Genomic DNA, 16,266 nt, shown 5'->3' on the forward strand with positions numbered 1-16,266 from the left:
ACCCGCACATCTTATCACGTGGCTTGTTGAGTGTGTTGCCACAGAGACATAGTGCGTGTGGAGGCTTCATGCCATCCACCGCGGCAACCACGCTCAACTCACCCCTCCAAGAACGAACCACATTATAGCGATCACGAGGAGGTTACCCCATGTGACTCTACCCTCCCTAGCAACCGGGCCAATTTGGTTGCTTAGGAGACCTGGCTGGAGTCACTCAGCACGCCCTGGGATTCGAACTAGTGAACTAGTGAACTCCAGGGGTGGTAGCCAGCGTCTTTACCACTGAGCTACCCAGGCCCCAAAAATTAAATATTTAAGGGTGTAATCAGACTGCCCTGCAAAGCAGTGTTGAAATACCTAATACAGCAGTTCAATTTTGTTACCTCAAAACCCATTTTCTAAAATTCACCTCAAAACAAAATGTATAAACGAGGGGTCCTTGAGACATGGCCTGGCGAGACAGGGTGTGGGGCGTGGCCTGGCTAGACAGGGCGTGGGGCAGGAGACCAGGGCGGAGACCAGTGAAGTGGCGGTTTGGGTGGCAGCTCCAGGAAGGGAGCAGAGTCAAGAGATCTGGGAGGCTGGGGAGGCAGCCACAGGACAGGGGGCAGAGCTGTGGAATTCTCAGGGATTGGACACAATAGGGGAATAGTCTTGGTGGCTGTGAGCACAGGCAGTGGAAGGGTAACAGTCTCCATGTTCGTGAGTATGGGTGAGCAGTGACAGGAGAATGGCCTTTGTGGTCGTGAGCACTGGCAGAGACTGGGGAATGGCCTTCATGGTCGTGAGCATGGGCCGTGACAGGGGAGTAGGAGCCCTTCCTCTCTTCTTCCGCTTCCGGATGGCAGTGTTAGGCTCCGAGGTCGACGTGGGAACATGGAAAGGCGGGGCTGCTTGACTAGGCATGGCAGGCGTAATGGTTTGGCTTGACATGGCAGGTGGGACAGCATGGCATGGTGAGGCAGACGTGGCTACATGGCATGACGTAGTTGACATGGCAACAGGGCAAGGCAGGCATCTTGACTAGACATGGCAAGCGTGGTAACATGGCATGATGTGGCAGATGTGGCAACAGGGCATGATGAGGTAGGAATGGCAGGCGTGGCAACAGGGCATGATGATGTAGGAATGGCAGGAGTGGCAACATGGCATGACGAGGTAGGAATGGCAGGCGTGGCAACATGGCATGACGAGGTAGGAATGGCAAGCATGGCAACATGGCATGACGTGGCCACTGAGGCTTGCAACGCGGGCTCTGGGACGGACGAGGCTTGCAATGTGGGCTCATTGGCCATGGCAGGCATGGGCACTGGCCTGTGGAACAGGCGACTCTGGCTTGGCGGCCATGACGGGCGACTCTGGTTTGGCAGCCACTGTAGGAGTGCACAGTTCCTCATCAGCCTCTCCTACAGTGAAAGATGGACCACTCATCTGCAGTGGAAAGTTGATGTATTGAGACAGACTGAAGGTACTCCGACCGCCAGGCATCAAGGAGAAGACTGGCTCATTCAAGCCTGCACGGAAAAATATCTGAGGGCGATCTCATTAAACCAATCTTGTAGGCCAGAGCGCAGAAATCCTCCACATAGTCTTCAATGGAAAGTTTTCCTTGGAGTAGACATAGTAGCTGATCTGCTGGGTCTACAAATAAATAAAGCCACAACACAAATAAATAAAACCACAACACAAATAAATTAAGCCACAACACAAATAAATAAAACCACAACACAAATAAATGAAACCACTACACAAATAAAGTAAGCTACAACACAAATAAATAAAACCACAACACAAATAAATTAAGCCACAACACAAATAAATGAAACCACAACACAAACAAATAAAACCACAACACAAATAAATAAAACCACAACACAAATAAATGAAACCACAACACAAATAAATGAAACCACAACACAAATAAATTAAGCCACAACACAAATAAATGAAACCACAACACAAATAAATTAAACCACAACACAAATAAATTAAGCCACAAAACAAAACAAAAAATTAAACAACATTTTCTTTGTAAATTTCGTTGTGTTGTGCACCTCTGGGCCGTGGTAAATTTTGCCTGTATTTAAATACTTGTATACTTGGCAATTTCGGGTGATTAATTACTAAACACACACATGCAAAGTCATACTATGTGATAAGAAGTCAAGTTAGATCTAACAAAATATGCACTGACCACCAAGCACATCACAATTGTTTAATAATTTTATGCAGCTTTCATATGTTTTTTATCATATAAACACACATACAGTATGTAGGCTTACATATTTTCTAATATGGTGACTTTTCATGAAAAAGGGGGACTTAAGGGTGGTTCTAGAGATTTTTTGGCAACACTGCTGCAATGGCTAGATGTACAGTGAAAAAGTAGATACATTTTGGTCTGTTCTCAGCCAAAATCGATTGGATCACTTCAGAAGCAATGGATTAAACCAATGGAGTCGTATGGATTACTTTTATGCTGCCTTTATGTCCTTTTTGAGCTTCAAAGATTTGGCCAAATTTCACTTGCATTGTATGGACCTACAGAGCTGAAATATTCTTCTAAAAATCTTTGTTTGTGTTCTGCAGAAGAAAGAAAGTCATACACATCTGGGATGGCATGATGGTGAATAAATGATGAAATAATTTTCCTTTTTGGCGAAATATTCCTTTAAAGCAGTAGTGACGGCTATGCAAAACTACACTTCCTACAATTCAGTTCTTCAAAGGTCGCTGCCCACTTCCTGGTTCGTCCTGCTAGCGCGCTCAGCACAGGTTTTCACACGCAGAATCTGATTCTCTTGCATCGAATGAGCCTGTGTTGCCGTCCAAATTATTCTGCATATACCTTACAGCATCACGTAAGTCATTTGATACGTGCACTAGATTATAATACTTGAGGTTTACTCCATATGATATCAGCCAACATGCTAACACTATCAATGAAGGGAAACTGTTGGCAAATGGCCACCTCGGATTGTATCAAGATGTTCGGGCCTTGTTTGTTGTTATAGAGGCATAACTGAATAATAAGCGAATTCATACCGACGCCGTTGCTTATTTTCTTTTGCACTCATGAAATATCTGCAAAACGCAACAAGCGAAAGTGCAAACACCGCTGCTTTGGAAAATAACTTTTAGTGCAAATCACTAGGATAAAACACCTAGTGTATAAGCGTGATTGACGCAGCAGTAGGTGTAGCTGTGGGATGTGTAGACTACAGTAACAATTTATGACTACAGTAACAATATTAAGGTATTTGAGGATGCTCTCCAAAGTGGTCTTTTGGCTTGTGTGTGTGTATATATATATATATATATATATATATATATATATATATATATATATATATAATTTTTTTTTCTTCCTATAAATGTCATTGCCATCTTTTTCAGAATGCCCAAATCTAAGGAAATGTTGTCCTCTTCGTCAGAAAGTGACTCTGATAGTGAAGTTGACACGAAGGTATGGAAATTAATCCCACATCTCACTTTCAACTAACTGAAAAAAAAGTACATCACATTCAGTTGTATTTGTGTGTCCAAATCTGGAAATCATTTTGCATCATAGCTTTTCTATGTTTGTATGTTTCTGAATCCTAAAGCTTTCTGTTTATTTAGTGATTTAAATGAAGAAAAAATCCCAGATTTTCTGTGTGGTCACAGACTTTTGGAACCCAATATATAAATTGCATGTACAGTGCACTCAGAAAGAAAACAGACCCCTTCATTTTTTTTTTTTTTTCACATTTTGTTATGTTGCAGCCTTATGCTAAAATACTTAAATTATTAAAAAAATCAAAAAAAAAAAAATCACATAAATCTACACTCCATACCCCCTAATGATGAAGCAAATAATAGATTTTTGATAACTTTGCAAATTTATTAAAAAGAAAAAACTGAAATATCACATTGACATAAGTATTCAGGCCCTTAACTTAGTTCTTAGTTGAAGCACCTTTGGCAGCGATTACAGCCTCAAGTCTTTTTGGGTATGATTCGACAAGCTTTGCACACCTGCATTTGGGGATTTTCTGCCATTCTTCTCTGCAGATCCTCTCAAGCTCTGTCAGGTTGGATGGGGACCGTCGGTGGACAGGCATTTACAGGTCTCTCCAGAGAAGTTTGATTGGGTTCATGTCCGGGCTCTGGCTGGGCCACTCAAGAACATTCACAGAGTTGTCCCTAAGCCACTCTTGCGTTGTCTTGACTGTGTGCTTAGGGTCATTGTCCTGTTGGAAGGTGAACCTTCGGCCAAGTCTGAGGTCCTGAGTGCTCTGGACCAGGTTTTCATTAAGAATATCTCTGTATTTTGCTGCGTTCAGCTTTCCTTCAACCATGACCAGTCCCCAGTCCCTGCCGCTGAAAAACACCCCCACAGCATGATGCTACCACTCCCATTCTTCACCTTTTGGATGGTGTTGTGCAGGTGATGAGAGGTGCCTGGTTTCCTCCAGACATGACACTTGGAATTGAGGCCAAACAGTTCAGTCTTTGTTTCATCAGACCAGAGAATCTTGTTTCCCACAGTCTGAGAGTCCTTTAGGTGCTTTTTTGTGTCTTGCACTGAGGAGAGTCTTCCGTCTGGCCACTTTGCCATAAAGCCCAGATCGGTGGAGTGTTGCAGTGATGGTCGTCTTTCTGCAAGTTTCTCCCATCTCCATACATGATCTCCGGAGCTCAACCAGAGTGACCATTGGGTTCTTGGTCACCTCTCTTAACAAGGCCCTTCTCCCCTGATTGCTCAGTTTGGCCAGGCGGCCAGCTCTAGGAAGAGCCCTGGTTGTTCCAAATTTCTTCCATTTAAGAATTATGGAGGCCACTGTGCTCTTGGGAACCTTCAATGCAGCCAAAATTTTTTAGTAGCCTTCGCCAGATCTGTGCCTCGACACAATCCTGTCTCTGAGCTCTGCAGGCAGTTTCTTTGACCTCATAGCTTGGTTTTTGCTCTGATATGCATTTTCAGCTGTGAGACCTTATATAGACAGGCGTGTGCCTTTACAAATCATGTCCAGTCAATTTAATTTGCTACAGGTGGACTCACAAAGATGATCCAGTGAAATGGGATGCACCTGAGCTAAATTTCAAGTGTCACAGCAAAGAGTCTGAAAACTTGCGTCAATGTGATATTTGTTTTTTCTTTTTAATAGATTTGCAAAGTTATCAAAAATCTGGTTTTTGCTTTATCATTATGGGGTATAGAGTGTAGATTGTTTAGAAAAAAATAATTTAAAGCATTTTAGCATAAGGCTGCAACATAACAAAATGTGAAAAAAATAAAGGGGTCTGAATACTTCGTGAATGCACTATATGTACATGTATAAATTAGGGCTGTCAAATTAAAATTCCAATATTTGGCGATTTAAGAAAAAAATTCAGATTCGAATGCTAAAATTGTGCATTCGAAGTTTGGATGTGTGCCTGACGATGACTTCACATCGATCGCATTATTGCGCTAAAAAAAGTCGAGACACAGTGCAACAAATACAGTTTAACAGAAAGCAAGTGTCTCAAGATGCTTTTTAAAGTTCTTTTTAATGAAACGCAACATCTAAAAAAAGCTCTCCTGCACGAGATACTAAACAAAAAAAAAAACAAAGCGAAACAAAGACGTTCATGTAGCGTGCGTTTACATAGAAAAACAAGTGGATGGTTGCAAAAGCGTTCAGTGTGAACAGTCACTTACAGTTGGTGGAGATACTTGGCCATTGCGTCTTACTCTCTTATAAGCGTTTCTCCGATTAAGCAGTGAGTTTTTTTTTAAAACGTTTTGTCAGGAAAGATGTTCAACTTGGAAATGTGTGTCTCGAGATCCTCATGTTCTGTTCCATTCTGTTGTGTACCATCAGTTTGAATAGCCCCTGGCCTGTCCTCATATTCTGAGCTGCTTCATCACCGAGTTCAGCCGTAAACAATTGCTATCTGGGGATACCCTACATACAACTGTACTGAATAAAAACAATGTGGTATTTCACTGTTATTATGAAGCTTGAATCTGGGGTAATATACTGTGGCATCAGTTCAAGTGTAACAGCATGTGAACTGCCTATTGAAGCATTTACCCCCCTCATTTTACTTTTGACTTAACATTTGAAAATATGGACTGATTAAAACTTTTTATTTATTTTATGCACATTAGTTGAAAATGAAATGCTCTTTTTTTTTTTTTTTTTTTTTTTTTTTAAACAGCAATGAATGTTCTTTGCAATAATATAACACGGTACTGAATGGTTTATGTATACAATGCGCCCTCTTGTGGACTAAGGAAAAAACGTCATTTTAAAAATCTGCTGTCTTCAGCACTCGCAGCAGTGCTGATTTAAGGCCGTATGGTATTGCTTGTATACAACAGTTCAACAGGTAACAACAGTTGAACAAGTAAATAAAAAAATTGGAAAAACAGAGTTCGGTCAAACGCATTTGTGCATGGAACTGCACAAATGCGATCAGAATCTGCCGTTACTAGTTCAAACCAAATAATGCATCCAAGCCTCCGTTAGTAATTCAAAAATGTAATTTTAGAACTAGTATCATGCTTGGGCTGTTTCTAACAAGTTATTGTGTGTGTGTGTCTGTGTGTGTGAGAGAGAAAAAGAGACAGAGAGAGAGATTCATCACCTGTTACCACTCCCAAGCAGAGATGCTGTAGTGTACTAGTCAGCTTTCTGAAGATAATGTCATTTTGGTCAAATTCATTCTATTTTCTCAGTGGAAAAATAGCTGTCCATTCCTCCCTATTTCGCGGTAGCTGGTGCACAAGTCTTTCATTATAGAAACAGTAATCTCCTCCGCCATTTTGAACATAATGTCCTCTCCGATGTGGAAACTCCGGTAAGAGGTAAGCGCCTTGAGTTTGTGTAATTAACAGTCTGTTGTGTCTCAGCTGTGATTAGCCTTAATGCTGAAGTTGTTAGTTTATAGCCATTTATAGATATTTCCTAGCTTTAGTAGTGTAGTTGTAATATGAGCGATCACGTTGTGCTGATGAATGAAAATGCTGACTCACTTCACATCATGTAACTGACTTATATTACACACAAAAATGGTCTTTTGCCACCACCTGCTGGCTAAAATAGGTAACGTGACAAAATTAAATGTAAAGAGACACATATAGCTCTTAACAAATACGCACTTCTCTTACACTTTAGTTTAGAACGGCACGAACACAAGCGGAGCGATACACACAGTGAAGCGTCGGAGTGTTGATGGTGTGAGACCATCAGTATTCATGGACCGTCTCTTGTCCAATCAGATTCAAGGACCGGAACTAACTATTGTGTGTGTGTGTATATATATATATATATATATATATTTAATTGGATGAGACACACACACACACATCCATTCATCCTTGTTTATCCAATAACTTGGTAGAAACAGCACAAGCCATGATACTATTTCTGAAATGACATTTTTGAATTACTAATGAAGGCTTGGACGCATCATTTGGTTTGAACCAGCAACGGCAGATACTGATCTGTCGCGTAAGAAAGTAGTTCCATGCACAAATGCGTTTTTATGACCTTACTCAGTTTTTCCGAATTTTTTAAATTTACTTGTTCATTGAACTGTTGTATAAAAGCAATATCACACTCGCAATCGTGCTATATGGCCCTAAATCAGTACTCGAGTGCCGTAGGTGATCACAGCAGTGCTGATGTAGGGCCATATCGCACTCTTGCTCGTGTGATATTGCTTAAATATATATATATTAGGGATGTAACGGTACACAGAAGTCACGGTTCGGTACGTACCTCGGTTTTGGGGTCACGGTTCGATACGAGTTCGGTACAACAGGAAAAAGCAACAAATCCCAAATGCTAGGTTTCTTTTCATTTATTTTGAACAGACAGTAGTGCAAATTACAGTTTGTTCCACCTAGCGGCATTTAGTCCCCCCTGAGGTAGTTGGTACAGTACAGCCTCCTTTAGTGTATTAAGCACTAAGCAGTAAACAGAATGCACTCTTGCATAGGCCATATTTTTTTTGTAGGGTTAATAAAAAACAAAAGGTATTTGGTCACAATCAGCTACAGAACTGAAACTTGTGTTATAAAAGTACAAAATAAATAGAATAATGAAAAAAGCATTAGGAAAAGCCATTCGTGTTTTGGGTTGGTGCATAGATGGTCTCTTCTTCTGCTCTTTTTTCTGTTGTGGCGGTTAGCAAACAGCTTTGCCCTTGCGCGCCCCGTTCTGGATTGGAGTGTGGATCGCCTGTGACTGACTCGGATGTATTCTTCATCTGACTGCATGCACCGAACCGTGACGTCAGTACTGTGACGGTTCGGGATGAAAACATGTACCGTTACACCCCTAAAATATATGTGTGTGTGTGTGTGTGTGTGTGTGTGTGTGTGTGTGTGTGTATATATATATATATATATCATCCCAGCCGTTCCACAAAACTTCAGTGATTAATTGTGCTCAATGTAAATTTCTGTGTTTCAGTCCAAGAGAAAAAAGCAGGCAGCACCAGAGAAGCCATCAAAGAAACAGAAGAGTGGAGAGACCTCAAAGGTGTCAGCAGCCTCCAAAAGCAGCAGTAGCAGCAGTAAAAATGATAATATGTTTCAGGTGAAGAGTCTAATAACGATATTATGACATAAATCTGTAGTTTTACTTAAATTTTCACACTACACTACAGTGCCCATAAGTTTACATACCCAGTGCAGAATCTGTAAGAAGTTTTGAATTATTTATTTGTTTTATCATTATATTTTGAGACTGAGAAAAAAAAAATTTAAAGAATGAGAGTGACTTTTGGGTTTTATGTATTTATTTATGTAGTACTACCCTGAAAATGCAGATATGAACTGATATTTAAGGATATTCCACAGTACAAAAAAAAAAAGAGAACTGAAATTTAATATCGAGTGGGAAAATGATAAACATTTTGCAGATTCTGCAAGGGATATTAACATTTCTGAAGAACTGATATACTGTATAAAATATACATGTTTTTTTTTTTTTTAGATAGGGAAGATGAGGTATGTGAGTGTTCGAGACTTCAAAGGAAAAGTGCTGATCGATATTCGGGAATACTGGATGGATCAGGAGGGTGAAATGAAACCAGGGAGAAAGGGTAGGAGTCTGATTGTCATGTGTGCTGATCTAATGATATGGCATGTTGTGGGGTGCCATCACATGCCACAAAGTAGTATTGCCATTGTTTTTTTGTTTTTTTTAACTTTTTTTTTGTTTTTGTTTTTGCAAGCAACATAAAATCCTATATTAATATAGATAATTCAGATAGTTCAATATATATATATATATATATATATATATATATATATATATATATATATATATATTTTTTTTATAAATATTAAGGTGTTTTTAGGTTTAATGATTCTAATCATCACTTAACTAACTTGTTTTGAACATTTACTTCATCTAATTTACTAAACTATTTATTAACCTGTTCAAACTTTCACTGATGGGTGATGAGGTACCAGCTGTCTCCTTTTGCTGCTCATGTCTGTTCACAAAAACACCAGTTACTCATATATAGTTACAATCATGGACCTAACATGTTCACTCACTAGGTTTAACTAGAGCACATTTAAAGACAACTGAAGTTGACCCAAAGTGCTAACAGATTGATTTAAAGTTAAATATAAAACATAATAAAATAAATAAAAACATTTAAATACAACATCTTGTATTTATCCATTTCAAACTGTTCAGTGATCTATTCAAAAACTACAGAATAAAAATGTTTTTAAAGAGGATTTAAAAATGGTTAATAATGAAGCTGACCTCACATGGAAAGGGAGACTATTCCATAGATTAGGACCTATCGCAGAAAAGGCACGGTCACCTTTAGATCTATAGCGGCAACGAGGAACCTTCAATAGAAGTTGATCAGAGACCTGAGCGCTCTGGTTGGGGAGTAAGGGTGTAGAAGGTCACTGATATATTGGGGTGTGAGACCAGATAATGCCTTGTAGACAAAAATCAGACTTTTAAAATCAACTCTGAATTTCACAGGAAGCCAGTGTAGAGATGCTAAAACCGGGGAAATGTGAACCCTCTTTCTTCACCCTGTTAAAAGCCTAGCTGCTGCATTTTGAACTAGTTGTAGGCGAGATAGATCTCAGGTGGAAAAAGCTACCCTTGACAACAGCTGATCTGCTTATTGAAAAGTAACGAGGAGACTAAAATCACTCCAAGACTCCTCACATGATCTTCTACGTTCGACTACAGAGGACCTAACTGGGCAACCATGCCAGGTAAGGTAGGACATAGAGAAACCTAAAATCAGAACTTCAGTTTTGCTTTCATTTAATTGTAAGAAATTGTTTGCCAGCCAATGTTTAATATCTTTGAAGCAATTTAGGGCATTCTCAGATGAACAATTCTTGTTTACACTCACTGGGAAATAAAATTGGGAATTGTCAGCATAACAGTGATAAGATATGCTGTACTTCTGAAAAATAGAGCTCAGAGGAAGCATATACAGGGAAAATAACAAGGGTCCTAAAATCGACCCTTGGGGGACGCCAAACTGTAATTGAGCCGACATAGAAGAAAAATTACCTACATTTACAGAGAACGTCCTTTCTTTTAGATAGGAGGAAAACCACTGGAGGGTCATACCCTGGATGCCAACCGTACATTCTAGATAATTGAGAAGAATATTATGGTCGATAGTGTCGAATGCGGCACTGAGATCAAAAGGTCTAGGAGATCTAGGTTTAATGATTCTAATCATCACTTAAGTTACTTGTTTTGAACATTTACTTCCTCTAACTTACTAAACTATTTACTAACCTGTTCAAACTCTTACTGCTGGGTGATGAGATACCAGCTGTCTCCAGTTGTTGCTGTTTGCAAACATCTTACTGCACTCATTAAGTTTGATGTTTGTAGTTGTCACTTTTAGGGGTGGGCGATATAAGTAAATATTGTACTATTCTTAACACTTTTGGTTAGCCATATATCACGATACACGCATTTTTTATGGAAAGTGATTTAAACTTCTGAAAGAATCAAGTTCCTTTTTGATTAAAAACAATGTCCAGAGTAATGGTAGAAGTTCCATATCCACTATGTCCAATGAAAGGACTTGAAAATATTGTTTTTAATTAGTTAGCAAGCTCTTTTTTTTTTTTTCAATATTTACAAAACCAATTTAAATATTGCTGAATAAAATACTATCAATGTCTGCTTTCATTTTTTCAGTCAGTGTTCATTTTAAGCATCTTTAGTGTCTTCTTTCTCCCCGCACTATATACAGAGAAAAGTGCACATTTAAATGAAAAATAACACACAACCAACTAACAATGGCTACAAATGCATATTCCCTACCAAACGGCGGCACTTTGCGTCACCACGATAGCAAGGATACACAAAAATTTCTTGTGGTTGACACATTACTGTCCATATATCGCTGTAATCGGTATATCGCCCACTTCAAGTCACTTAAAATTGTTTCATGACATTATCATTTAGCCTCCCACATCCCTTTAGAAACCTTTTGAAGAAATAAACTATGCTCTTTTTAGCTACACGTACGCGCTTCATGGTAGCTTTGGAAATGGCTCACAAAAACCTAGCTAGCTAGCATTATCCACTCCTGCATAGAAAAAAGCTCAAATGTTAATCAACAGCCAACATTTGCCAAGCTAGCAAGCAAATTAAACATACAACAATTTTAATCATTATTAAAATTATTTTTTTAATAATTATTACATTATTATAATCACATTTTAGTTCTACAGTCTATAAATTAATATGTCATAAAATTGGATATATAATAATGATATGAGCTGTCACTGTCTGAAATAATGTGTACAATTTACAAGTACAGTTTACATTGAGGTTACATTCATTTGTATTACAAGCACTAAAACGGGACTGTATCTTTAAGAATGGCAGTAGTTTAACAGTGTCCTGCATGGAAGTGTTTTGGTTCAGTGCACATTAACAAGAGGAGGCTTTACCCCGATCTGTGCTTTGTTTGATTAGAATTAATGTTTCTTTTTGCTTTTTGATCAACAACTTATATTAAAAGGGATATTATTCAATGAAATTGGAGTGCGTGGATCTCATTTTGAAGTTCTCACATTACACAGAAGAAATGCTCAGTTTAAATTTTAAACACTTTTGAAAAAAGTGATTTTTTCAGGTATTCCAGTACTTACATTTCTAGAAGCTAAGTTCAAGCACTTAAAAAGGCCCTATTATGCTTTTTGGGATTTTACCTTTCCTTTAGTGTGTAATATAGCTGTTTGTGCATGTAAAAGGTCTGCAAAATTACAAAGCACAAAGTTCACGCCAAAGGGAGTTACTCTCACAGAAAACACTGCTCCTAAACTGCCTGAAACACCTGGTTTGCAGTCCAGCCATTACTCCCCTGACTTGGCTATGTCACTATGTGAAACATTTGCATAACGCCCACCTAAAGGCTACTTTGGTTGTGGTAAGGGGCGTTACATTTCCGACACACGCTCTTAGCGGTTGACAAATCACAATCAGACCAATCAGTGCAGACTTGGGCTTTTCGGTAAGGGGGGCTTTAAAATGACAGGAGCTAAAACAGAGCATTTCAGATAGAGTGTGAAAAGAGGTGCTGCAGCAGTGTACAGTATGAGAAAAATAATGTGTTTTTTGAACTTTAAAGCATGTAAACCTATTCTAGTAGACCTCCAAAATAAAATTATGAACCTGTAAATGAGCATAATATGGGCTCTTTAAAGCACTTGTGCAAACACTGTAAATAGTGTAGAAAAAAAGCAACAGAGATTTTAATGTTTGACGGATAATTATATTTATGATCACATGGACAGAAAACAATGTTGCAAATTCCTAAATATTGAATTTTGCCTCTACATGGTTGATTGTTTATTTTGGTTCATGGCATTTCTAAATTTGATATATTGTTCCATCCCTATGTACCGCCTAGTGTATAGTATATATCATCTAGAGTAGGATAATCCCAAATGAAACACCAGTGTTGGGTAAGTTACTCCAAACAATTACTCATTACTAATTACTTTTCTAAAACCCATATCAACTTTGACCAGATGGACAATAAAAGGATAGACATCAAATTATTCTTTCAAATAAATCCTGTAACATCAAATAAATTATTCTTGAACTGTTCTTAAACTGTTCCTAAATGGTTAATAAAATCTGTAACTCAAAATCGATCAATCTCTTTATCATTTCTTTTCCAAGCAAGTACATTTGTTGCAAAAGGCTGTATTTCATGTAAGCTTCAAAGGCAACGTTTGTAACAGTATATTAACAGTAAACAGTTTTAACAAGGCACAGCAGCCCCTCAAACCAGAGCAGAAGGGAACAAATATTGGCTTACCTTTTATCACGTGCTGCAGCTTTTTTGGACTGAAACTTTACAATCTGGAATCACGTGTAATGGTGCAACAGTCACATGAAGTCCTCTTCGACACCTGAACTTCTTCAGAACATCGAATATTAGTGAAACCTGCAGCACAACAAATGAAGCAGAATGCAGGTGTCTCGGGGTGCATTTTTAAATATTGAAGCTCTTTTTAACTTGACACGATGTCTAAAATACATTGGTCCTGCGTGAGACCCGAAAGAAACTGCATCTAGCGTGTGATTACATCAGAAAACAATCGAAACAGTGCAGATGTGCTCAAAAAGACGTGTGCAAAAACACATTCGGTGTGAACAGTGATCTCTCAAAAGTGTATATCTATGTTGCCGTGTCAAGTGCATTAGTAGGAACTTGTGCTTCAGATCTGCATTTGTCATAAACTCGTAGTAATGGGAATGTTTCCATTTAGAAAAACAGCCACTCCTGTATTCCAACATCTTTTCACTTTAGTGATTTCTCAACATAGTGGGGCAAGCTCACATGTGCCGATGTGTTTAAAGGGGCCTCGTTGAATTAGAAAACAAATTTTATTAGACATTACATTTAGATTTTCAATTCAATATTTTTTTAAAGTCTAAACAGTATGTAACAAGTACATCACAAGTAACTAATTAAATTACAAAAAAATTAGTAATCTCTTCACTTTTTCAATGAAAAAGTAATTTAATTACAGTAACTTTGTTAAACTTTTGTAAACTTTGTAACACGTTACACCCACTACTTGTAATACAATATGGCTTAGAATAGTGCAGAAGTATGGATACAGCTCATGTTGTATTTGTACTTTTAAGTGAGCCTAGTTGTTCATTTTCTGTTCTGTGTGATGTTTTTTTCAGGTATTTCGTTGAACCCAGAGCAGTGGAACCAGCTCAAAGAGCAGATCAGTGAGATCGATGATGCAGTGAGAAGAATATAAGTCCTGCCAGGAGTTCAGTAACTACCTGGATTCTTTTTTTAAACAAATTCACATTCTACAGTTCTGCTTATGCTTTACAAAGCAATTGTATTGACCAGGACCAGATTGTATGTGTGTTTTAGATTAGGGTTTATTAAAATAGTTGTTCATTGTATTCTTTTAATATTTGGAGAGTTTTTCAAAGGGGTTGACTAGAGGGATGGGGTGTAAGTTTGTGCCCTTCATTTTTCAATAAAGGTGATAGAAATGGATTACAAGGGTGTGGTTTATTTGGAGTCACCAATTTTTCATTTAGAGGTACTTAAAGGTGCACACTGTCATTTTAAGTTAATGTTTTGCTTCCTTGTGTTCATCCCATAGCTCTTGAACTTTACGTTGACAGTTATCAGCATGAAAAAAAAAATGTAATTATGGCCTATACATGGAAACACAGCACCTCAAAAATATTTATATAAAACAAATACACAAAATTTAAGTAATAACTATATACACCGATCAGCCACAACATTAAAACCACCTGCCTAATATTGTGTAGGCCCCCCTCGTGCCGCCAAAACAGCACCAACCCGCATCTCAGAATAGCATTGAGATGCTTTGTCGGTTCGAACCAGTCTAGCCATTCTCTGTTGACCTTTCTCATCTACAAGGCATTTCCGTCCACAGAACTGCTGCTCACTGGATGTTTTTAGTTTTGGCACCATTCTGAGTAAATTCTAGAGACTGTTGTGTGTGAAAATCCCAGGAGATCAGCAACTACAGAAATACTCAGACCAGCCTGTCTGGTACCAACAATCATGCCACGGTCCAAATCACAGATAAATTTTTTTCCCCATTCTAATGGTTGATGTGAACATTAACTGAAGCTCCTGACCCGTATCTGCATGATTTTATGCACTGCACTGCTGTCACACGATTGGTTGATTAGATAATCACATGGATGATTGTTGGTGAAGTGTTTAGTATTTAGGCTTATATTCTCCCACTAACATGTATTCATTTGTGGTACAGTATGTGTAATTTTAGCACTGATTGTGATTTTGTATGTGTGGGTGTGTCCCTTGATTTATTGTCCGCCCTGTTATCATGATGAGACCTTAACTGAAGGTCACACAATGGAGTTGACATCAGCCATTCGGTAAAATAACATTATTTGGAGTGTGTAACGTCAGTTTTTTTTGTGTTTTCCTTAATAATGTGATTTTAGTCATATGTGGTCAAGCACAACATGTCCACTCTGGTATGGGAAGTTATAGGCTTAGGGGAAATTAATGTAATTTAATAACTGTATTACAATATAATTGTATAAAAGGTGCTGTAAGTGACTTTATTTTTATTAAATGACATGCACAAAACATCCTTATTAACTGTCAGCTATCATTGAATAGTAAACTGACAGAAAAAGATGTCGGCGGCCCGCGGTCATATTGTATGTTTGGCCAATCAGAAGACATTCGTTCACAGGGTGCTGGTACACTGGAAGTTCCAGAACAGCTAAAATCTCTTACAGCATCTTTAAAGGAATATTGCAGATTCAGTATAAGTTAAGTTCAATCACAGCATTTGTGGCATGTTGATTACCACATACATTTATTTCACTCGTTCCTCCTTTATAAAAAGCAAAAATAGACCTTTTTACACTCTGGGTTTTGGTACGCGGAAGTAAACGTTTGCCGGGTAAACTTTGACAGCAGTGAATGGGAGATCATAGCAAATATTATTTTCAATTACCCATTTGCTCCAAGAGCAAAAGAAAAAATCCACTTACATTTGAATGAGTTTCCAGGAAAAAATAGAGAGCAGTGGATAAAGACAGTAAAATGTGAGAAGATGCCAAATTTACTGTCAATCTCTCTCAGCAGCTGTCATAGAAACCCCCTCACAGCTGTGGTAATTAGTTTTTTAAAACTTATTCCAAGGTAATATAACACAAAGCACTCAATATTTTGAAAATGTATATATATATATATATATATATATATATA

General features: G+C 38.2%; 1 protein-coding gene across 1 annotated transcript; it reads left to right on the top strand.

Moving 5' to 3' along the window:
• Positions 1–2,723: 2,723 nt before the first annotated feature.
• On the top strand, positions 2,724–14,535 carry LOC127432793 (activated RNA polymerase II transcriptional coactivator p15-like). The gene is made up of 5 exons (XM_051684220.1): positions 2,724–2,861; positions 3,397–3,466; positions 8,451–8,576; positions 8,976–9,084; positions 14,205–14,535. The coding sequence occupies exons 2-5, from the start codon at positions 3,398–3,400 to the stop codon at positions 14,282–14,284; spliced, it is 384 nt and encodes a 127-aa protein (XP_051540180.1). The 5' UTR covers positions 2,724–2,861; position 3,397; the 3' UTR covers positions 14,285–14,535.
• The last annotated feature ends 1,731 nt before the right edge of the window (positions 14,536–16,266 follow it).

Source organism: Myxocyprinus asiaticus, chromosome 42 (assembly GCF_019703515.2).
Source record: "Myxocyprinus asiaticus isolate MX2 ecotype Aquarium Trade chromosome 42, UBuf_Myxa_2, whole genome shotgun sequence".
Classification (NCBI taxonomy): domain Eukaryota; kingdom Metazoa; phylum Chordata; class Actinopteri; order Cypriniformes; family Catostomidae; genus Myxocyprinus; species Myxocyprinus asiaticus.